We start from the raw sequence: 25,484 nt of genomic DNA, 5'->3' as shown, positions 1-25,484 counted from the left end.
AAACTTTAACAGATACATGTAAAAATGTGAACTTGTTAAGGGTAAAATATTCATCAGTTTATTGTCAGCTGCCCAAGTACATATATGTACAAGTGCATTGAAAAACATAAGGAGCAAAGACATACAGCATCAGATAAGCAGAATTCACAAGAAAAACAAATTATATACAATTTTTAGAAGAAAACAGAATTAGAACAAAAACACCCAATTTCATTGCAAAGTGCTAACAGTATTGTTGTTCTCATTTAGTGATTAGGGTTGTGCCAATTGGTTCAAAAACCGTCTGGTTGAAGGAAAGTAGCTGCTCTCGAACCTGGTTATGCACCTCCTGCCCGATGGTAACTGTGAGAAAACAGCATGGCCAGGATGGTTAGGATCTTTGATCATGGCTGCTGTGTCCTTGATGCAGCGCCTGATGTATCAATGGTGGGGAGAGATGCACCATGATGCATTGTACTGAGTCCATTACTCTCCGCCTCTTATAGAAGGGAGAATAAAACTACAGCTGTGAAGATCCCTGCGGCGCCTGGTGTCCCTGTGATCTCAGTCTCGGATGCCAATGTCAGGCTGCCTTTTAGGAGGCCTCAAATGAGTACCTGGTAAGGCTCTGGAAACTGTGCTAATCAACTGGCAGGGCTGTTCAAAGACATTTTCAATATCTCACTGCTACAGTCGGAAGTTCCCACTTGCTTCAAAAGGGCAACAATTATATCAGTGCCCAAGAGGAGCAGCTAAGCTGTCTTAACAACTATCATCCAGTAGCATTCACATCCAGAGTGATGAAGTGCTTTGAGAGGTTGGTTATGGCTAGAATGACTCAGCAAGGACCTGGATGCACTGAAGTTTGCTTATCACAATAGGTCTACGGCAAACGTGATTCACTGGCCCTCCACAGGAATTTGGATCATCTGGACAAACACAGATACTGATTACAAGATGCTGTTTACTGACTACAGCTCAGTATTTAACACAATCATTCTTACAGTTATGATTGAAAGGTCCAGAACCTGGGCTTCTGTACCTTCCTCTGCAACTGGATCTTTAACTTCCTAACTGGAAGACCACAATCTGTGTGGAAATAACATCTCCAACCTTGCTGACAATCAACGCTGGTGCACCTCAAACGTGTGCTTAACCTACTGCTCTACTCTCTCTACACCAAAGACTGTGGGCGAGGCACAGCTCAAATGCCATTTATAAATTTACTAATGATACAATCATTTTTGGCAGTATGTCAGATGATGGCGAGAGGGTGTACAGGAGTGTGATATACCAACTAACTGAATGGTTTTATAGCAAAAGCCTTGCACTCGACATCAGTAAGGCCAAAGAACTGATTGTGGGCTTCATGAAGGGCAAGACAAGGGAACACACTCACAAGTGGAAAGAGTGAGCTATCTCATGTTCCTGGGTGTCAATATCTCTGGGGATCTAACCTGGACCTAACTACAAAGAAGGCACAACAGCGGCAATATCTCTTTAAGAGTTTGAGGAGATTTGGTATGTCACCTAAAACACTCGCAAATTCCTACAGATATACCATGGAGAGTATTCTAACTCACTGCATCCCCGTCTGGAATGGGGAAGGGGGGTGGGGCCCACTGCAGAATCTACAGAGAGTTGTAAACTTAGTCAGCTCCATCATGGGCACGAGGCCTCCATAATATCCAGGACATCTTCAATGAGCAATGCCTCAAAAAGGAAGCATCCATCATTAAGCACCCCCATCACCCAGCATATGCCCACTTCTCATTGTTACCATCAGGAAGGGGGTACAGAAGCCTGAAGGCACACACTCAATGTTTCAGGAACAGCTTCTGTCCCTTGCCAGCTGACTTCTGAATGGACATTGAACCCATGAACTACCTCACAAAGTTTCTTAATTTCTATTTCTATATATACACACACACACACACACACACACACACACATATATACACACACCATGCAATTCATCATTTTTTTCTATTAAAAACTGCATTGTACTGCTGCCAAAGTTAACAAATTTCACGACATATGCAGAGATATTAAAGCTGATTCCCATTCTTACATTCCTATATATTTGAATTGCTGTACCAGACCTTGATGCAACCAGTCAGAATACTTTCAACACTATATCTATCTAAGGTTATTTGACAGAGTATTCAATGACAAGCTGAACCTCCTAAGAAAGAAAACACACTGGTATGCTTACTATATGACTATGGAGACCTCAAATGTAATGGAGTTGCCCTGTGATTTTTCTCCATTTCTTCAGCCCCATGCTCATAACTACCCTTCAAGCACGCATCATCTTTAATTAACAAGGCAAGTTCCTGCCACTGTCTGTAAAGAGCGAGTCTGCTCTCCTTGTGAATGTGTGAGTTTTCTCTGGGTGCTCCATTTTCCTCCCGCTTTCCAAGGATGTACGGGTTAGTAAATTGTGGGCATGCTACGCTGGCTCCAGAAACATGACGACACTTAATCCTCGCTGATTTGATTTGAAGCAAAGGACTCCGATGCTCTCTGATGTTTCGATGTACATGTGACAAATAAAGCTAATCTTTTATCATTAGAAGTTCAAGCATCACCATGGCTGGAGTTAGATAACTCCAGAAGGAAAAGACACATCTGGTAATGAAGATCCATAAAACTACCAAATCGATAATCTAATCCAAGACCACCCACAGTCATAATCACATATCCAGTTTAAGATAGTGTTACTGAAGTTGGGCGACAGCTTACTGTTAGCTCAAAAGGCATGAAAATATAACTAAAAACATTATTAATAACACTTTTTCTGAGGTAACTTATGGTAAACTATCACCCCAAACAATGAAGAGGCGAGTGAAGGCAAATCTGTTTCCAGTGTTGAGCCATGCTGGTGCGATGCAAAGTCAGCGCGTAACACGCTCGAGACAGAGTCAGAGTTGGAGCGAGCGATTCGGAGAGGAGTTGAGGCAGAGGAGCTTTGGTGCCCATCCACCTAAACTGGGAGTGAGGTTGGATCAGTCTATGCACCAAGCCTATTTAGAAAGGTTGAGAACGGTTTCGGGCTGAGTGGTAAGGTTTAGGCCCAGAGCGTTATCGCTGCAGCAGGGCCCAAGTCCTAGTGCATGGCAAGATCTGGTGTTTGAACGCTTTAAACGTCAGCCCAGACAGACTGGAAAGGCAAGACATTGGGAACGGAGGCAAAGATTGAGGCAATTCCGCGACGTTCACTTCCCCCTGCACAGCGCTGAGGCTGTGAAACTGCTCCAGCTGCTACGCACTTTGTGTCTGCAAGCTTTGCGGCATTTGCCCTCTGTATGATGAGCTGACACTGAGGCGATACGCCTATTCCAGCAGCTCTGGGATTTGGGTCCATTGACTCAACTTGGTTTGGAATGCTGCTGTTTCTTTTTCCTCTTTCTCTGCGCATTGGGTTTTCATCTTTTTTTTAAAAATGGGTTTCTTTCAGTTTTCTCGCTTTGTGGCTGCCTGCAAACAGACAAATTTCAAGGTTTTATACATTCTTTAATAATAAAGGTACTTTGAGTCCTTTGAATTCATGGTTACTGTCACTGCTTTTCAATGAGCTCCCAGCAAGGGCACTATTTCAGTGGGGCATTTCGTCCATGCCATCAGTTGCAAGTCTGGCCTTTCACTGTGTATGATTTGCTCAGCAGTTGAGCTAAGAAGCAACATAACCTAATGCTACTTGGCAATAAGAAGCAGAATAGCCTCCAGTTCCTTCTCTCACTCCCACCTTCACACATACCGATTAGAATTCCATTTTATAGGACTGATTATAAGATCTCTGGTCAGCAATGATCCCAAGACTGACTAAGCATTAGAGCCATTAAACACAGCATGATATGGACCTTCAATAGTCTTGCCCTTAATCACAGACCTCCAAAGCACCCAATTAAATATAAATTTGCAACAGTACACGTTCTGATCAAATGCCTTCTCCCAAGCAGAGGCCACAACCTCCAGTGTTTTAACAACTAGAAAAGCAATAACCAACAGGTCCTTGACCCTTTAAAAAAAAAAACAATTAACCTACCAGATCTAACAATTATATTCTTGTGCAAGGACATTAAAATATAAAAATTTTCCACTAATTATGTTTTCTGAACTGATTTACCTTCAGATGAAATCCTCATGTCTGATATTTTAGCCAATTTTTAAAAATGCATTAAAATAATGGATGTGCGAATATTTTGAGTGATATTAATTGGATAATCTATTTCCAAGTTCTGGTGTCATTCACATGCTAGGTGAAATATAATAGTCATTCACGGCAATCATTTTACTTACACCCTCTCACAAGGAAGATTATAAAATATAAAATACACAAAAATAAAATTATAAAGATCATAAAACAGGATACCTAAGAAATAAAGGAGAAACAAAGTGGTTGAAGCAGAATCTGTGGGCAGAGAAAGAGAGCAAAGATTTCACCTCAGTGGTCCGAAACATCAACTATTTACTCTTTTCCATAGATGCTGCCTGACTTACTGAGTTCCTCCAGCATTTTGTGTGTATTACTAGTCTCATTCCCACTTATTTTCCTCATACTGCAACTTCCTCCCCCTTATTTGCCCCATTTCCCATCAAATCCATCAGCTAGTCCCCTGTCAGGCAGTGTTTTCTAAATCCTAACAGGAATTAACATGGTGGCCCTGGGTCTCTGCTCACCTGCACCATGCCTTCCCCCCACCACCAGTGTCAATCCCTTGACAATCAGCACTGCGTTAGAGCCACACCACGACAGGGAGCTCATGTCTAAAGGATTCTCACAACAAGGAACATCCTTGTAAACAAAAAGGTTTGTTTCTGTTACATTTCTAATAAACTGCTGTGCATAAGAATTTCACACTAAATATGTTTTCTGCACCAATTTAACCTTAGGTCCTCTGGGAGTTAATAAATCATTGAATCAACTTATTTAATTTAGTTTCATAGACTCTTAAGAGTTACCCAACTCAGGAACAGACCCTTTGGCTGTCCAAGTCCAAGCAAGCCACCTAATATAATCCTATCTGCTTGTGTTTGCCCCATATACACTCAGTGGTTACTTTACTCGGTATCTCCTGTACCTGAGTGTATCTTTGTTGCCTTCTGCTGCAGTTGCCCATCAACCTCAAGGTATGACATGTGCATTCAGAGATGCTCCTGCACACCACTGTTGTAATGTGTAGTTATTTGAGTTACTGTCACCTTCCTGTCAGCTTGAACCAGTCTGGCCGTTCTCCTCTTATTAACATTTTCATCCAGAGAACTGCAGTCACAGGGAGAACATACAAACTCCTTACAGAACTGGCGCTGGAACAGTTATGCTGACATCTATGCTATCCTGTCACCCACACTATTTTCTAAAATTTTAACTTATAGTAATTGTTTATGTCTTGTTGGATCAAAACGAATTTCATGGTAATAAATCTGATCCCGAAGCCAATTACTTTCGCTTAGCTTTGCTGTGTCAGCAACCCCATTCAAGGGACTGTAGTCATTGCCTTCTCAGTAGCCCTTCTGATACGAACTTAAGATTTGGTACAAAGCTCAGCTGAACACGTTAGTGCTCCACCTGTTCAGCTCAATTGTCAGTCTAATGGCAAAACAGGACATTGATCAGGGTAGATACAAAGGCATATAGAGCATTAGCCTTAATTAGACAAGGGATGGGATTCAAGACCCGTGAGGCAATGTTGCAGCTCTATAAAACTTATGTTATAGCGTGGTTAATATTTTTACTGCTATGCCGTAGGTAGTTCATTTTAGCAGTCTGTTCTGCTTTCAGTCTGTTTGGGTTTGAGCTGAGATAAGGGGCTTTATTGTTCCCTTAGGAATATGGTGTCAGCCAATCAAGATAGTGGAATTGGGAGAAGGTTCTGGAGAACGCTGGGCGGAGAGGTTTTTGTGAGGGACAGTGGTGTGGGTCGAGGTCTTTTTGGTGGGAGCTGGGAGAAGACAGGAGGGAAGATGGCTGAGGATGCCATCCCTGTTACACAAGATACTTCGTGCAGATGAATGGTTTCAAGGGGGAAAAGGACCAATACTCTCGTGGGAGAGCCCATTTGTTCGAGATAGATTTTGAGCAATATTCAGAAGGTGGTGTGTGCTTTCACACAGACTGACGGTCCAGTGCATAACTTACAGGCAAGTTCAAAATGAGCTCTGACTTACGTGCACATTTGACTGTTTAATTATAATAAGCCCTTTTTGTTTTTTTCTTTCTTTTCTTTAATAACTTTGATTAAATTAACATTCATAAATATACTTTCTTTATAATTGTATGCAGTGTACAACCTGTTATTTCTTGCCAAAGACAATTGCAGGGGGGCAGTAAATCACACTTACCAGGGTTTGGGTGGGCGAGACATCCCAACCTCATGGGTTTGGTGGGACCAAAGTCCTGTAGACCCTCTACATACAGAACCTGAGAAAAATGTAGGTTTCTCACCAGAGTCCAGTGGCTGTTAGCAAGGGGCTAACGGAGACATCAAGTTAAATAGGAGTCTCACTTACTGTGTTCATTTCTGGTCGCATCATTATAGGAAGGACAAAGAAGCTTTAGAGAGAGGTGCAGAGGAGACTTACTGGGATGCTGCCTGGACCAGCATGTCTTATCAGACTAAGTTAAGTGAGCTAAGGAAGATGTGAGCTGAATGAGGTGTCTAAAACAATGAGGCGTAGACTGAATGGATAGCAAGCAAATTCTTCCCAGGGCAGAAATGGCTACTACATGGGAGCATAACTTTAAGGTGACTGGAGGTAATCTTTTTTGTTACACAGTGGTAAATGTATGGAACATGCTGCCGGGGTGGTAGCAGAAGCAGATATATTAGGGACACTTAAGAGACTCTTGGATAGGCCTATTGATTAAAGAAAAATGGAGGGTTATGTGGGAGGGAAGGGTTAACTGATCTTTGAATACGCTAAAAGGTTGTACTGTACTGTTCTAAACATTTACCCATTTCCTGAGATTAAACCAGTCATTCTGGGCTCTCCACCATAAAAAACTTCCTTTCACCTTTAATTCTAATGAGCCCAAGTATTTTATACATTTTATACTTCTGGTGAATCACCCCTCATTTTCCCATACCCCAATAAACATTCTACTCAATCATTCTTCATAGATCAACACTCTCACCCTAGAAATTAATAAATCATTCTAACGAACCTATCTGGAATGTCCCCGGGTGAGACAACAAGGACAATGAAGGCCACAATCATTAAAAATTGAGGCGCTTGGGAGATGACAGTATTAACTACATGTTTGAATAAGTGCCCTGACATTCACTGAACATGCATGGAATCAACAGTATAGAATTTTTATTCACTTTCTTATTTAAATTTATAGTATCCTCCTTGGACATAATGATTGAGGAGAATAATTTACTTGTGCTACTTAAGTTTGGCCCAGTCACACTGCCATTGTCCAACTGAGGGCTCAGGTAGCTAATCCTTCATCCCAACCTTGTGCCAGGTATTGAGGCAATGATATTGCTCACTAGAGAGTAGCCCACAGGTCACACTTTCTTCAGTCTGAACATCATTCCGATCCATAACAAAGTGAGCCCTGCCCCATATTATCCTCTATGCGTTTCTCACTTTGATCTCAGTCTCCCTCACGACTTCCGTGAGGTTCAGCACATGCTCAATGAATAGCATCTCATCTCTAACTTGGCACATTAAGACCTTAAGACATAGGAGAAGAATTGGACCATTCAGCCCATCGAGTCTGCTCTGCAGATTTAATATCCCTCTCAGTCCCATTCTCCAGCTTCCTCCCTGTAAGCTTTGACACTCTTACTAATCAAAAACCTATCAACTTCCACTTTAAATAGACCCTATGACTTGACATCCACAGCTGTCTGTAGCAATGAATTCCATCCTCTGGCTAAAGAGATTCCTCCTCATCCCTGTTCCGAAGGAATGTCCATCTATTCTGACGCTGTTCCTTCTGGTCCTAGACTCTTCCACTACAGGAAACATTCTCTGCACATCAGCTCTCTCTAGCCTTTTAATATTCAAAATACAAAAAAAATTATCAAATTACATATATGCCACTACACACTACCCTGAGATGCATTTTCTTTGGGCAATCACAGTAAATACAAAGAAACACAACAGAATCAATAAAGCAAAGACAAACAACCAATGGGCAAAAGACAAACAATTCTGTAAATTCAAAAATAAAGAAAAAGACAAACTAATAATAATAAATGAGTGAACCCTTGAAAGTGAGCCCAGAAGTTGTGGAGTGAGTTCAGTATTGGGGTGATTGAAATTATCCGCACTGGTTCAGGATCTGGTTCAATACTCGACAAGAACCTTCACAGAGCTCAACAAATACAAATTTTCTGCCTACATTTAAGATTTTCAGCATTCACAGTGTTTTTCTCTAGTGACTTTAATTTGCCTCTCCCATTGAGCACTCCCCCAGACTGATTGTTCATCCCATGTCCCACTACCTCTCGATTTTGCCTAGCAGGGGTGAGCAGCAGCTGTCAGCAACATTACTAACCCCAAGACAGGATCAAGTTCAAATTCAGAACCTGCAATGAATGCATTGCACTCATCCTCATAAGCAAAATGCTTTCCACAGCAAATTGCTTTTGGAGAGAAATCACCACTGTTGCATTCAGGAACACAAGTCACTTTATTCCCAACAAGACCCAGCAGGAAACGAAAAAAAAAATGAGTGACCTATTCTTGTTTTACACAGAGTGCACATGGAATCTGGAATGAACACCCTGCAGACAGAGAGGAGGTGGGTTCCATTTCTTCAAAAGAGATTTGAATCAGCACTCAGTGGCCAGTTTATTAATGCAAATATCCAGTCAGCCAATCATGTGGCAGCAACTCAGTGCATAAAAAGCATGCAGACCTGATCAAAAGGTTCAATTGTTCAGACCAAACATCAGAATGGGGAAGAAGCACGATCTAATTGACTTTGGATATTGACTTTAGAAACTTCTGATCTCCTGGGATTTTCACACACAACAATCCCTAGTGTTTACAGAGAATGGTGCAAAACAACAAAAAAAATATACAGTGAGCAGTAGTTCCGTGGGCAAAAACACCTTGTTAATGAGAGGGTTCAGAGGAGAATGGTCAGACTGGAAGACGACAGCAACTCAAATAACCATGCATTACAACAGCAGTGTGCAGAAGAGCATCTCTGAACGGTCAACATGTTGAACCTTGAAGTGGATGGGCTACAGCAGTAAAAGACCACTCCTGTACCTAATAAAGTGGGCACTGAGTGTATGGTGAGGAAGGATTTGCAAGGCTCCAGCGAAGCTTAATTAGTAGTCTAATGAAGAGCATACATAGTCACAATGGGCCACATAACCTCCTTTTCTGCTGAAGTTATGCTATAGTTCAACTAATCCATTCAGAGAAATGCTGGTTAGGATGTCAAGAACTTGCTATCTTAGGTGGGATGGTACTATAGGTGTCAGTGTAACATCATTATAGTATCTGTACAGGTACAATTCTGTCACTGTCTGTGAGGAGTTTGTATGTTCTCCACATGACCGTATAGATTTCCTCCAGATGCTCTGGTTTCCTCCCACGTTCCCAAGACATACAGGTTAGTAGGTTAATTGGTCAACTGGGTGTAATTGGGCTGGAAGGGGCCTGTTATTGTGCTGTATCTTTAAGTAAAATAAACTTCCTGTTGCAAAACCCTACAAATGCTAGAAGTCTGAAATAAAGTGCTTCAGCAGAGAAAGCAAATCATATCTCTGGCTACAATTTCCAAGGAAGATCACTGGCCTAAAGTGTTCCCTTTGTTTCCAGAGATGCCTGTTCAGTATTTCTGGCATCCTATTTCAGACTTTCCCACTGCTCCACAAAAAGCACTCCAATACTTTCAAACTGACCTGGAGGTTTGTGATAAGTCGATTTCTTATGTTAGTAAGTAATATACTCACTTTGTAAATCCCACTCAAGACGCTAATTCCAAAATACTGAAGGATAATACTGAAGAAGTGTCACATTGTTAAAAGTAACATCTCATCTGAAGAATGGCACCTCCAACCCATACACCATCAGGTAGACATAACAGAATTATATTGATCGGAAGGAGAGCAGGAAACTCTGGTATCCTAGTCACTATTAAGAAGTCACTATGAACCAAAATCCTTCCAACAGATTATCTTAACACTATCTTACTGCTGTTTGTGGGAGGGGAGCTTGCCATGCACAAATTGTTGGCCATATTTCCTATATTATGTTTGATGGCGCTGGACCTGTAAACATTGTGAGTTTAGAAAAATCAGGGGGACCTCATTGAAACTGACCAAATATTGAAAGGCCTGGATAGAGTGGATGTGGAGAGGATGTTACCTATCATTTCTTGATTGGTCAGGGCATCAAAGGATATGGTGAGAAGACAGGTGTGTAAATTTGAGTGGGATCCAGGATTAGCCATGATGGAATGGCACAGCAGACTCAATGAGCTGAATTGCCTAATTCTGCTCCTATGTCTTATGGTCTTAGAGGGCACAGCCTCAAATCAGAGGATCATCTCTTTAGAAAAGAGATAAGGAGGAATTCCTTTAGCTAAAGGGTGGTACATCTGTGGAACTGATTGCATCAGACAGCTGTGAAGGCCAAATCATTGAGTGCATTTAGTGCAGAAGTTCTTGATTAGTAACAGTGCCAAAAGGTACGAGGTGAAGGCAGGAGAGTGGGGCTGACAAGGATAGTAAATCAGCCATAATGGAATGGATGAGCAGACTTGATGGGCTGAATGGCCTGATTCTGCTCCTACGTCTTGTTACATGGCTCACTACAAAAACACTTCACTTACTTCAAAGTACTGAGGTTATTCTGAACAGGACATGAATGGTGCTGTCAAAATGGCATATTGCATTTCTCTTCCCCTCCTCCTGAAGACCATACAGCTCTTCCTGTGCCAGTCCAGACTGTGCGCTCTATTCAACTGACAACCTTCTGACTCACACAATATTGCTGTGAGCAGAGCCAAGTTGAATAACAATCAGAACTCAGGAGGGGAGGAGAGAGGAAATAAAACATCTTACAATGGAAACCAATAAAAATCGCTTAACTTCTTGTAACCTGTCAAATTACAAGATGGTAATGACATTGCAATTCCTGTAGGAATAATCGGGAGCATCATCCGGCCTAACGTATCAAGTGTCAGCACTTAAACCCTGGCAGTGGCAGATATTGTCAAATTATGAATTATATTCCATTACATTCCATTACTGTCTTTGTCAGCCAATTGTATTAGATACAATAAACCTATAAAACAAGGATTCCATGGATCCTGCACTTCGCAGTGCCGTTTATCAGATGAAGCATTAAACTAAGGCACCATATGCCCTTTCTGATGGGCACAAAGGGTTGTCTGGTTTATTATGACTGGCTGGGGAGTTCACCCAATGTCTTATCCTCAACCATGATCACGGAATAAATGAGATTTTGCTGTCATCCTTTGAGGTATTAGTTCTGTGCAAATTAACTACTGCAATTCTTAAATCTCAACAGTGATTGTGCCTCAAAACTACATCACTTGCTCTTTAAAGAAAGAAAGAGATTAGCTTTATTTGTTACATGGGCATCGAAACATACAGTGAAATGTAAAACACATAAAATGCTGGAAGTACTCAGCAGGTCAGACAGCATCAATGATAAGGAATTACGAGTCAACATGTCAGACAGAGTCCTGATGAAGGGTCTTGGCTCGAAATGTCAATTCTTTACACCTTTCCATAGATGCTGCCTGACCTGCTGAGATCCTCCAGCTTTTTGTGTGTGTTCCTCTGGATTTCCAACAGCTGCATAACATCTTCTGTTTAGGAATAAACAGTTGACATTTCATTAGGACGGGAAAGCAGTCTGAATAAGAGTGTGGAGGAGGGGAAGGAAAACAAACTAAGATATCCTTGGAGCAACCCACAAATGTAACCCGTGTTTCCAGTGCCAACATAGCACACCCACAACTTAGCAACCCTAACCCATACATCTTTGGGACGTGGTAGGAAACCGGAGCACCAGGAGGAAACCCACGTGAACTTGGGGAGAACATGAACTCCTTGTAGCAGCCTTCAGTCAGGGGACCAAGTTTGAAGGTTGGCAAGTCATCATGTTGCAGCTCTATTAAAACATTGATTAGACTATATCTGGAATACTGTGTTGGTCTTCTGGTCACATTACAAAAAGGATGCGGAGGTCTTGGAGAGATTGCAGGTAAGGTTCACCAGGGATTGGAGAGTATTTATTATCAAGAGGGGTTATACAGCTTGGGCTGTTTGCTCTGGAGGGTCAGAGGCAGAATGATGATCTGACAGAAGTATCCAAAATGTGAGAGGCATAAATAGAGTGGAAATCCCAAATACTGCAGGTGTAGTTTTAAGGCAAGAGGGGGAAGTTCCAAAAGGATGGGCAAGCCAAGTGGTATCTCAAGGAGTGTACAGGTATCTGGAATGTGTTGCCAGGGATGGCTGTGGAAACAGATACCATAGCAATGTTTAAGAGACATTTAGACAGACACATAAACAGGCAGAGAATAGGATATGGACCCTATGCAAGCACATTGATAGTTAGATTGACATAATGGTTGGCCCAGACATGGCGGGCTGAATGGTCTGTTGCTACACAGTGCTGTTCTCTGTTATAAGACCAGAAGATATAGGAGCAGAATTAGGCCAATCAGCCCATCAAATCTGCTCCATCATTTCGTCATAAATGATCCATTTTACCTCTCAGCCCCAATTTCCCGCCTTCTCCCCCTATCCCTTCATGCCCTGAACAATCAAGAATCTATCAAGGTCTGCCAGTTATTATGGACCTCACACCAGTAACAATCATCAGGCTCTTGAACGTCATTCAAATTCACTTGCCCCATCATTGAAACAACCAATGGGCTCACTTTCAAAGACACATCATCTCATGTCCCAGATACTTATTGTTTAATTGTATATTATTATTTTTCTTTTTATATTTGCATAGTTTGTTCCCTTTTGTACTTTAGTTAAACAGCCAAGTTGGTGTGGTCATTCATTGATTCTCTTGGGGGAAAAAAGATCAGATGAAATCTCAGCTAGAGTTTCCCAGAAGATATGAGGGATACTCTGAAGTCAGCTGGAAAAAGGTACTATTGTCTGATGAAACCAAAATTAAGCCTTTTGGCCAACAGACTAAGCACTACATTTGGTGTAAGCCAAATACCGGACATCATGAAAAACACACCATCCCTACCGTGAAGCATGGTGGTGGTTGCATCGTGCTGTAGGGACGCTTCACTGCAGCAGGCCTCGGAAGGCTTGTGAAGATAGAGGGTAAAATGACTGCAGCAAAATACAGGGAAACCCTGGAGGAAAACCTGATGCAGTCAGCAAGAGAACTGCAACTTGGGAGATTTGTTTTCCAGCAAGGCAATGACCCCAAGAATAAAGCCAAAGCTACACAGGAAAGGCTTAAAAACAACAAAGTTAATATCCTGGAGTGGCCAAGTATCAGTCCAGACCTCAATCCCATTGAGAACTTGTGGCTGGAATTGAAAAGGGCTGCTCACTCACGACCCCCATGCAATCTGATAGAGCTTGAGCAATTTGAGAGTCAAAAATGGGGCAAATCTGCAGTGACCAAATGTGCGAAGCTGGACACCTATCCACACAGAATCAAGGCCCAAGACTTTTGCACAATACTTTCTTAATGTAATTTATAGTCTTTTTAATGTATTGCACTGTGGCTGCTGTCACAACACAACAAATTTCACAACTTTTATCAGTGATATTGAACCTGATTCTGATTCAAATGCCAAGACTATGAGAGAGTCTGTAGTTATGCAGGCCCTCCTCTTTGCTTGTTCAAAGTTCAACATAAATTTATTATCAAAATACATGCATGCCACCATATCCAACCCTTAGATTCAATGTGTGCATTGTGAGCTGCATTGTGCCTGCAGACTATAATTGTGGAAAACTAGGATGCTGACTACAGTTATGGGAGCAATTGATGCTTTAGGATTTATAAATTTATTCCAATATATCTACAGTATAAATTTATACCAACTTCAAATGTTAGGTTAAAAATATATCTGCTGTTAGAACAGTGAAGAGTTGAAAGATTCAGATGATTTCTTCTTGATTTTTCAAGTCTCTGGGCCAAAGGCTGCTTTTATTTTCCCTCTTCAATCACTGTTCAGGAGGCAGTGAAAACAACGCAGTAAGTTTTCGAGGTCTTTTTTTTATATGCTGGAGTAAATCTAACTTGGTTCCATCACAACCCTTCGATATTGTGAGGCCCTTTGATCGTTTGGTACATTTCTCCTGACTTGTCAATGGGCTTCCTCAAGATTATAGAAACAGAGTCAAAAGGATCAGGCAGCATTGTGGAATCCTGCTTTCTGAGATAGGAAACAGAGAGATAGGAGCCCCGTCACCCTTTGATCAGCATTATTCGCCCCTCAGCAACAGGCTTTTATTGCCTTCACATCTGTGAAATCAATTTTTATATATAGAAATCCAAGACCAAACAAACCTGCTTTGATAGCAGGGGGTACAGTGGCAGTGTGATTACATTAACACAAGACCCAGACTAATAACCTCAAGAATGTGAATTCAAATCCCACCATACCACAATGATATTTTGAGCCAGAGGGATGCATCTTTTATTCTTTTTATTTTCCTTTGTAAGCACAAGAACTCAGATTTCTATCTTTAGCTATTTGCACCTCACACTTTCTGTATTTGTTTCCATTTTAAGGCAAAGGTCTTCCCAGAAAATGCTGAAACTCCAATGTTGATTATTAGCACAATAACAATTTATAAATTCAGCTTAAAACAAGAATATTTAGTCGATTATCCCTGTAAAATATCTTTCATAGAATAACCATCCAATCTCTTCTTTCTGTGGAGCTAATTTTACCTTTCAAATATAACTAACTTCAAGGAGATTAAATCTCAGAACAGGCTACAATTAACAAGTATAATGGAACACAATGTAATTTGGTTGACTCAATGCATAGGTGAGCTTGCTTGAGAGACAGGAAGAAACAGTGCTCTTACTGATACTTTTTCCACTTAGTGATGTAATGGGAATAAACAATAAATAACCATAAACCATAGGAACAGAATTAGGCCTATCGGGTCTGCATCATGGCTAATTTATTATTCCTCTCAACCCCATTCTACTGCCCTCTCCCTGTAACCTGACAAGTCAACTCACTTTTTATTGTCATTTCAACCATAACTGCTGGTACAGTGCATAGTAAAAATGAGACGACGTTTTTTCAGGACCATGGTGTTACATGAAACAGTACAAAAACTAGACTGAACTACGTAAAAAAACAACACATAAAAAAACTACACTAGATTACAGACCTACCAGGACTGCATAAAGTGCACAAAAACAGTGCAGGCATTACAATAAATAATAAACAGGACATTAGGGCAGTAAGGTGTCAGTCCAGGCTCTGGGTATGGAGGAGTTTAATAGTTTGGGGGAAGAAACTGTTACATTGTCTGGTCATGAGAACCCGAATGCCTCACAGCCTTTTCCCAGGCGGCAGGAGGGAGAAGAGTTTGTATGAGGGGTGCGTGCTGTTTGCAGTGTAAATGTCCGTAATGACGGGAAGAGAGATCCCGATGATTTTCTCAGCTGACCTCACTATCCACTGCAGGGTCTTGCGATCTGAGATGGTGCAATTTCCAAATCAGACAGTGATGCAGCTGCTCAAGATACTCTCAATACAACTCCTGTAGAATGTGATGAGAATGGGGGGGGGGGGGGGGGGGAGTGGGAGATGGACTTTCCTCAGCCTTCACAGAAAGTAGAGACACTGCTGGGCTTTCTTTGCAATGGAGCTGGCGTTGAGGGACCAGGTGAGATTCTCCGCCAGGTGAACACCAAGAAATTTGGTGCTCTAAACAATCTCTACCGAGGAGCCGTCAATGTTCAGTGGGGAGTGGTCGCTCACTTACTAATCAAGAAACTCACAACCTCCACTTTAAATATACCCAATGGCTTGGTCTCCACAGCTGTCTGTCGCATTGAATTCCACAGATTCATCACCCTCTGCCTAAAGAAATTCCTTCTCATGGCTGTTCTCATGAGACGTCCCTCGGAGTCTGTGCCCTCTGGTCCTAGACCTCCCCCACTATAGGAAACATGCTCTCCACATCCACTCTATCTAAACTTTTCAATATTCAATAGGTTTCAATGAGATTCCTCCTCATTCTTCTAAACTCCAGCAAGTAAGGCCCAGGAATGGGATCCAAGACTTGATCAAATTAGCTTCTGATAAAACCAAGAGTTTGCACTTAAGCTGACAATACACTTTTCTGTTCAAGCTTCACCAGGCATAAAATTTAAGCTGATAGCCTAGTGCAGGATGAACAAGTGCTGCACTTCTGAGTTGGAATGTAAGAAAAAAGCGCTGCCTAGCATTTAAAATGAATGCAAACCAATGGAAAGGCACTTTCCCAGGAGGCGTGGGGTGTCCCCACTGGCCAACACGGCCAGATACATATGGAGCAAATCATGCTGCTGCTGCTGCGGTCATGTGCATCTTACCTTCTCCATTACACATAAACAAAGTTCACTGTTAGTGAATGGAATCCTGAACATTTAAGGATATACACCAGGAAGTTTTAGAATTAAATTATACATCAAACCAGGCCGAGTCCTAAACTGGTCTCAAGCCACACCAGGGAGACTTTGAAAAGAGACCAAAGGCAATTCACAAGATCGATATCAAATGAAACAATTATGGTAAAAGATGGTTGAGGGCAAAGATTTTGTAAAATGGGGAATGGTCACTATGGAGATTTCAAAGCCAGGGTCAAGAATTGTGGAGAATTTAATCTCTTTAGAGCACAGAAGGTTAAAAGTGTTCAAAATGATGAACTGATGTAAAGAAAGTAAATAAGGGGGTGAAGTGGTAGAATGGTAAAAGATGGGACAAGTGTCATGGTTTCTGTTCTGGTTTAGAGACGAACACTCTTGTTTATCTCGGAACCCCAAAGCTGTGGGTTTCAATCTAACTCAGAGCTTAAGCAAAAAATTTTATTAGTACCGAGTATAAGCAACTTTTGATTTATTCAGAGACACAGAACAGTAACAGGCCTTTCAACTCAATGAGCCCAGGCCATCCAATTATACTGATGTGAACAATTAACCTGCTAACTCGTATGTCTTTGGAATGCGGGAGGAAACTGAAGCACCCACACGGTCACTGGGAGACCATACAAACTCCTTACAGTGATGAGAATTGAACCCCAACTGCTGATTGTTGGCACTGTAAAGCATTATGCTGACTGCTATGTTACCGTGCTACTGTGGCCTCTCATTCACTTGAAATCCCAGGGTGCCACTGCAGAACAGCAGGAAACCCTATGTCTGATGTTCATCCATCTCACAGCAGATGTTATCAGATAACTGGGTGTGAGAGCCAGCGGAGGCTCGTTTGCCCTGCTTACATTCCATAGCAGATCACACAACTGAAAGGCCTCCCTCTAGAGGTCAGAAAGTTGACAATTTTGGGTTTCTGGCATCTGAGAGTCCAGGGTTTGAAGCCTGGTGTTCGGAGTTCTCGTTCACTGGTAAGTCCCAGGGTCGATACTAAATAGCAGAGCTGAAGGTCAATTGGAAGCCCCAACGTCAAGACCGGGTAACCAAAGCTCTGAATCTGCAAGTCTGCTGGAGGCTGGAAGTCCGAGACCTGGAGGTGACCTGTTCTGGGGTGAGAGGACTATCTATAGGTGGATGTGAGGGAGGAAAGGGGATTGTTTTTCTGGTGTTTTGTTGATGTTGTTCTGTTTGTGTCGTTCTGCCAAGCATTGTGGGCATGTTATGTTGGAGCTGGAATGCGTGGCAACATTTTGTGGGCTGCCCCCAGCACCTCCTTAGGTTGTGTCGGCTGTTAACACGAATAGCACAGTTGAAATGTAAATTAATGGGAATCTGAACCAGAACCTTCCTCTTTATGTTGTGTGCTGTATTCAGAGATCACTGACCTCTATTCCCATAGGGCATGATGATTTAAATACTTCAGCTTGTTCTGCAACCACCATGCTCCCCTCTTCCCCTCTCCATCCCTGAACTTATAGTCCTTTAGGCTACCCTAGATTTGTTTGTTTATTGCTCGTCCTTATCCATTCTGTTGTATTGTGTACCTTGATCTAATCACCGTATGATAAACTGCCAATACAGACTCACCAGTAAACAGTGCACCTAGTTCTACTCCCCCCTCCTTCATTATAATCCAGCAATTTTTCTCAATATACATTCTCCCTTTGAAAGTAAACCACAGAATCTCTTACATTGCTGTTAATTCTGAACCATAACAACTTGATACATGTTAAAATAAAACAGCTTCCTCTAATTACTTTTTTCTCTGCTAATGTGTTGAAATCTGTGTTTTCTGGTTACAGAACGCCCCCATCCCAACCTGCACCACCAGAGGAAAGAATTCTCCCTTTAAAACCTGAAACTTCAACTTTCATAGAGAAGACCCAAATGAAGTGGGAAGAACGGCCTCCTTATTTGCTCTAATATTTAGTGATTTATCTTAGGAAAAAGTGGCCTGAAAAATTAAATTTGATTCCATCATCCTGATCCAAATGTGTGGATTTTTCTTCTGCAGGTCACCTCTAATCATCTTAAATACTCTATGCTGCAGTTACTAACTCCTCCTCTGTTGAAACAATTCGTCCTTGTTTACTTTTCTCACATCAGCTCATGAGTTTGAACACTCTTAACCTTCTATGCTCTAAAGAGAATAAATTCTCCACAATTCTTGACTCTGGCTTCGAAGACTCACAATGACCAATTCTCCCAGTGCTATTCCACAAAATGTTTGCCTTCAATCAATGTTGGAAAATTCCCACATCAAAGAAAGGAGACTCCTGCAGCAAGAAAAGCAACACTAAACAGTAACTCACCTTCCTCAATATTTTACCGATAGATGCCCTGAAATGAACTGAAAGTAACAGTTCGTCTCCTGGGTTCAAGCATGACAAATATAAACCATTCAGAGCATCCTTCTTGCAGTTTATGACACTGAACATGTTGCATATTATCTTTAATTTCTTCAGCTAATTAAGAACCAAATTGAGTCATTGACAAGCTGTGAATTGTAACATCTTGACCCATTACTGCTCTACAGATCTGATGGAAAAAATAACCATCCAACCAAACACATCATCCCAAACAACAGGCAAACCCAAGCAACGGATGTCCCACTTTCTCCATGAGAATGTCTATTCAGATCTTCCTTAATTACTTACAAGTCCAAACTGGCCCTGTGGGTTTGATGCTCTAAGCTGTTAATTTAATGAGTTGCTGTCTTACCTTTCTATGATATCAGCAATTGCACAGGCAAACATCTGGAGTCCTTCAGGCATTTGCAGAGCAACTAAACAAGACAGAAAGAGTTTTTAAAAAGAATAGTTTTCTTTCAGTGTTTTGTATATACACACAGTGGCCGCTTTATTACTTACACCTGTACACCTGCTTATTAATGCAAATATCTAATCAACCAAACAGGTGGCAACAACTCATGCATAAAAAAGCATGTGCATGGTCAACAGGTTCAATTGCTATTCAGATCAATCATCAGAATGGGGAAGAAATGTGATCTGAGTGACTTTGACTGTAGGATGATTGTTGATGCCAGATGGGGTGGTTTGAGCATCTCAAAAAATGCAGACCTCCTGGGATTTTCACATACAATACTCTCTAGAGTTTACAGAGAATAGGACAAAAAAGAACAACTAGTGAACAACAGTTCTGTGAGCATAAACACCTTGTTGATGAGAGAAGCCAGACTGGTTCAATTTGACAGAAAGGTGACAGCAACTCAAATAACAATGCGTTTCAACAGTGATGTCCAAAAGAGCATCTCTGAATGAACAACATGTCGAACTTTGAAGTGGATGGGCTACAGCAGCAGAAGACCACGAATATACACTCAGTGGCCACTTGATTGGTTACAGGAGATACCTAATAAAGTGACCCTCAAATGTATTTGCAATGTTAGGATCCGAGGGAGTGTTAAAAAGTGTTTGATTCCTCTTTCCCACATTCTCGTTGTCCCAACTCGAGCTGGGTATTTCCCAATGCCTCAAAACTGCACACTTCTCAGCATAACAGTTCCAGAAGGCTTGAAACAGTCTATGCGGCTTTTCTCTGGGTGCTCTGGTTTTCTTCCACATTCCAAAAGAATACACTCCAGTTAGGGTCGGTGAGGAGCGAGCATGCCATGTTGGTGTCGGAAGTGTGCCATTTGTGGACTAATAGTGCAATCCTCAGACCGTGTTGGTTGCAGTTCACTCTATGTTTTGATATTTCAACGTACACGTGACAAATAAAACTAATCTTTAAAGCCAACCATTTAATCACCAGCTTGGGCGTAACCTTAAGCACTCACTCCCTTCATCACTGGTCTAAGAATATCGTAGTCTTAACCATATACAAAATGATCTGCAATTCAAGGAAAACAAACCCAGCTGATCAAATTCTTCTCTCGGCCGGAATGCTCCATCTCAAGCATCACCCCAGGACATTTCTTTTGCACCTTCTTCAATGTAATCACACATCCTTCCTACCTGTGCTGCTGCCTTTTAGGGATCTTCTTTGTTCCCCAGGCTCCTATCAAACAGTGTATATCCTACTCTTATTAGTCCCCATGGGGCACCATGTTAACATAGAGGTTAGCAAGAAGCTATTACAGTTCTGCAATTCGGAATTCAATTCTGGCGCCGCCTGTAAGGAGTTTGTACACTCTCCCCGTGAGTGCCTGGGTTTCCTCTTGTGTGCTCTCATTTCCTCCCACATTCTAAAGATGTTCTGGTTAGCAGGTAATTTGGACATTGTAAATTGTCCTGTGATTAGGTTAATGTTAAATAGGTGGGGTTGCAGAGTGGTGCGGCTCACCGGGCTGTAAGGGCCTGTTTCACACTGCATCTCTTAGTAAATAAACAAATATAATTGCATCAGCTCTTGAATCTGAGTTAAGTTCCATCTTCTGTTGCTGTTCCATCTTACAAGCTGATCAATATGAATCTGTTGCCTATAACCATCCTCATTATCAACACAACACCAATTTTCACATTATCGTCAAACCAACCAATCGTACCTCCTACGTTCTGATTCCTATTAACCAACTGTAAATCCATGCCCAAATATTACAAATTCTATGTGTCCTCCCCTCATTCACCATCGTCCTATGTTGGACCTTGTTAAAAGCTTTCTGAAATCCTACACATCTCCTGGTTCTCCCTCATCTACTCTACAAGACACATCCTGAAGGAATGGCACATTATGTTTACACCAGAATGTGTGGTGACACGTTTGGGTTGCCCCCAGCATATCCTTAGGTTGTGTTAATGCAAACAACACATTTCACTGTATGTTTTGATGTCCAAGTGATAAATAAATCTAATGTAATCTAAGAATTCCAAAAGGCATTCAAACAAGACTTGCCTTTCATAAATTCACATGAACTCTGTTCAACTGCATTACAATTTTATTTATTTTTGTTTATTTAGAGATAAAGCATGCAGCAGGCCCTTCTGACCCAATGAGTCTCTCCACTCAGCATTCCCATCAATTTAACCCTTGCCTGATCACAGGGCGATTTACAATTTCTTATTAACCTACTAACCAGACGTACCAAATGAGGAAACCACAGCACAGAGTATCCCCACATGTTCATGTCAAGGACGTACACGATCCTTACAGAGTCTGTAAAGATTTTGTCAGATGGAATTGAACTCCGAACTCAGACCCCCGAGCTGAAATAGCATTGCACTATTTTTCTAAGTTAAACTTCTTTCCTGCCTGATTCTGATTTCTTCTGACTTTCTCAGTGCCCCAAAAAAACTATCAATCTCAGCCAATGACAGTGTCCACATACTTCTGAGACACAGAATTCTCAAAACTGCATAAACTGTTATATAAAAGATTTCTCATTTCTGTCCAAAACAGCTAGCCAATCATCTTAACAGAGTCCCACATTTCTAGATTTACCTATTGAAGGAGGTATCTCAAAGCTTCAATCCTGACAAATCTCAGAATTTTGACACTCTCAATATCAAAACATGTTCTTGTGTGAAAACCAATCCGACACCATCTTATACAACAAGCCCGAGACTTCTTCCCAAGGTCAAAATGGCTAATTCAAGGGGGCATAATCTTAAGGTGATTGGAGGAAAGTATGGGGGGGGGGGGTACTAGAGGTAATTTTTTTTACTCACAGAGTGCTGAGTGCATGGCATGCCTTACCCCACGTGAACTGAATTGACTTTATTTCTTACATCCTTCACATGCATGAGGAGTAAAAATCTTTACGTTACGTCTCCATCTAAATGTGCAATCATTGTAATTTATAATAAATAGAACAGTCAATGTAACATAAAAATACTCTCAAATCAGTGTGAGTTCATCAGTCTGATGGCCTGGCGGAAGAAGCTCTCCCAGAGCCTATTGGTCCTGGCTTTTATGCTGCGGTACCGTTGGAGTGACTCCGGTCCCTAATGATCCTTCAGACCCTGTTTTCACACCTGTCTTTGTAAATGTCCTGAATCATGGGAAGTTCACAAATACAGATGTGCTAAGCTGTCTGCACCACTCTCTGCAGAATCCTCCGTTTAAGGGAGGTACGGTTCCAAAACCAGGCAGTGATGCAGCCAGTCAGGATGCTCTCAACTGTGCCCCTATAGAAAGTTATTAGGATTTGGGGGCCCATACCAAACTTCCTCAACCATCTGAGGTGAAATAGTCGCTGTTGCGCCTTTTTCACCACACAGCTGGTGTGTACAGATCCCGTGAGGTCTTCGGTGATGTGGATGCCGAGGAACTTGAAGCTGTTCACCCTCTCAACCCCAGTTCCATTGATATCAATAGGGGTTACCCATCACCATTCCTCCTGTAATCCACAATCAGCTCCTTTGTTTTTGCAATATTAAGGAAGAGGTTGTTTTCTTGACACCACTGAGTCAGAAAGATGACTTCTTCCCTGTAGGCCACCTCGTTACTGTTTAAGATAAGGCCACTCAATGCAGTGTTGTTGGCAAATTTAATTAGCAGATTAGAGTTGTGGGTGGCGACACAGCCCTGAGGAGCTCCTGTGTTGAGTGTTAGGGGGTGGAGGTGAGGGAGCCCACTTTTACCACCTACCGGCAATCTGACAGGAAGTCCAGGATACAGCTACACAAGCCAAGGTCTCTGAGCTTCCTGTTGGGCCTGGATGGAATTATGGTGTTGAAGGCTGAACTGTAGCCCAAGAACAGCATTCTCACATAAACATCCTTCTCCAGATGTCAGTAGGTAAGGACAATGGCTATTGCATTGTCTGTTATCGGTTGTGTCGGTAGGCAAATTGTAGGGGGTAGAGGCAGACACATTAGGGACACTTATGGAACAGACAGACGCAACAAGCATTTAGAAAGCCAAAATGAAGTGTTGTCTTTTGATACAAAAGAGATTGGAATTCAAGAGAAAGGAAAACTCTTAGGTAGGCTCATAGATGAAAGTAAAATGGAGGAATATATAGAAGAGAACCATTATGTTGATCTTGGAGTAGTTTAAACGGTCAGCACAACATCTTGGGCCAAAGGGCCTGTACTGAGCTCTAGTGTTCTATGCTCTCTCTTTGTATGATAACCCCTCATCTCCAAAATTAATCAGTATGCTTCATGACAGAGACTCAGTGCCTTCCCAAGGACAACAGTCATTTTACCTCTGTAAACATTTGTGCATTATTCATAAATTGAATCTTAATTTCAAATTTAGTTCATTCCCTTGTAAAATAAACATATTCAGAAAGTGTGACTGTGTGAACCAAATGCAAATAGATCAACACTTTTTTAAAATTTCTTCTTTAAAAAGGAATTGGCCTTTTCTCTTATCCTGGTTTCTATCTAGTCAGCTCACTAGAAATGCTGCTCTCAACAACCAGATAATCTTTGTAATCTCATCCATGCTCTCTTCTTGCTACTACTATTTGGCAGGCGGTACAGAAGCCTTGGGTCCCACACCACCAGGTTCAGGAACAGTTATTACCCTACAGCTACCAGGCTGCTGAACCGGAGTGGATAATTTCACTCACTACGAACTGATTCCACAACCTACAGACTCACTTTCAAGAACCTTTCGCATCTCATGTTTCCACTTATTTTTTTTATTTGTGCAGTTTGTCTTCTTTTGCACATCGGATATTTGTCAGTCTTAGTTTACTGTAGTTTTTCATAACTTCTATTGCAGTTCTTCATTTTCCTGTAAGTACCTGCAAAAAAATGAATTTCAAGGTAGGGTATGAGAACATATATGTACTTTGATAATATATTTAACTTTGACTTTGAGATTTTTTAAATAAACTTTGATCCTCCAAATAACTCCACTTCTTCTTCTTAAGCCTAACACCACTACTGGGGCAGTGGCTGCTGAAAGCAGCTCACTAGAGTCCTCTGCCCTGGGCCAGTCTTTCAATTAGTCTCCAGGTGCAGCCCATCTTCAAAGACCCTTTCTTTGCCAAGGTCTTTTGAGCTTCTGTTGGCATTTCTGTAGCTCTGGGTTTTTAACAGAAAGGGTTGCTAGCCCCATACCCAACCCTTCTCCTTTCGCAGCCAGGCTCAGGACCGTCCATGGTGTAGTTTTCCAAATGGCTCTGTGATTAAGTATTCCTTCCTCCCAGATCCCTTCATAGAACTCCACAAGTGCCAATGGAATGGTTCACAAGGCTTGATACTTCTTGCCAAAGATGACCACAGATAATGCAATAATTCTGCTGATTGCAACAAGAGAATATCTGTCATCCATTCTGAAATGTCAAATCAGTGAGATGACACTTAAATTATAGGGAAGACAAAGATTTACAACCCTATGTGTAACATTTACAAAGTAATGACACAGATAAGAGTGTGTGCTGATAAAATGCCAAGCCTCACCTCTTTGTCAATCTCCAAAAGTTTTTAAAGAAATAAAGATTAGCTTTGTTTGTCACGTGCATATCAGAACATTGAAACATGAGAAATCTGCTGAGGGAAGACTGCGAGTGTCGTTGTGCTTCTGGTGCCACATGCTCACAAATTACTAACCCTAAATCTTACACCTTTGCAATGTGGGAGGAAACCAGAACGCCCAGAAGACACCCACGAGGTCATGAGGAGAACAATCAAACTCCTTACAGACAGCTGCAGAAATTGAAGCTCGATCTTACATTCGTAAAGTGTTACACTAACTGCTATAGTCCCACGTCACCCTATACAAAACAACCTACCTTCACTCGATAACTGCAATTCCCAACCCCCACAGCCTGCTGCATTAAGGAGACAGATTCAGAAAAGGTGTGATAATAACAGGGTTGTTATGATGGGAGACTTTAATTTCCTCAATATTGATTGGCATCTCCCCAGAGCAAGGGGTTTATATGGGGTGGAGTTTGTTAGGTGAGTTCAGGAAGATTTCCTGATACAATATGGAGATAAGCCTACAAGAGGAGAGGCTGTACTTAAAGTAACACACACAAAATGCTG

General features: G+C 41.6%; 1 protein-coding gene across 2 annotated transcripts in view; it reads right to left on the bottom strand.

Moving 5' to 3' along the window:
• Positions 1-25,484, bottom strand: part of dph1 (diphthamide biosynthesis 1) — an 808,652-nt gene that overhangs the window by 733,211 nt on the left and 49,957 nt on the right. For both annotated transcript variants that reach the window (XM_059973587.1, XM_059973586.1), the window contains one exon: positions 19,300-19,363. In XM_059973587.1, coding sequence (XP_059829570.1) covers positions 19,300-19,363 — 64 coding nt within the window. The remainder of the gene's footprint in view (positions 1-19,299; positions 19,364-25,484) is intronic.

Source organism: Hypanus sabinus, chromosome 6 (assembly GCF_030144855.1).
Source record: "Hypanus sabinus isolate sHypSab1 chromosome 6, sHypSab1.hap1, whole genome shotgun sequence".
Lineage (NCBI taxonomy): Eukaryota > Metazoa > Chordata > Chondrichthyes > Myliobatiformes > Dasyatidae > Hypanus > Hypanus sabinus.
This window is presented reverse-complemented; position numbering and strand designations above follow the sequence as displayed.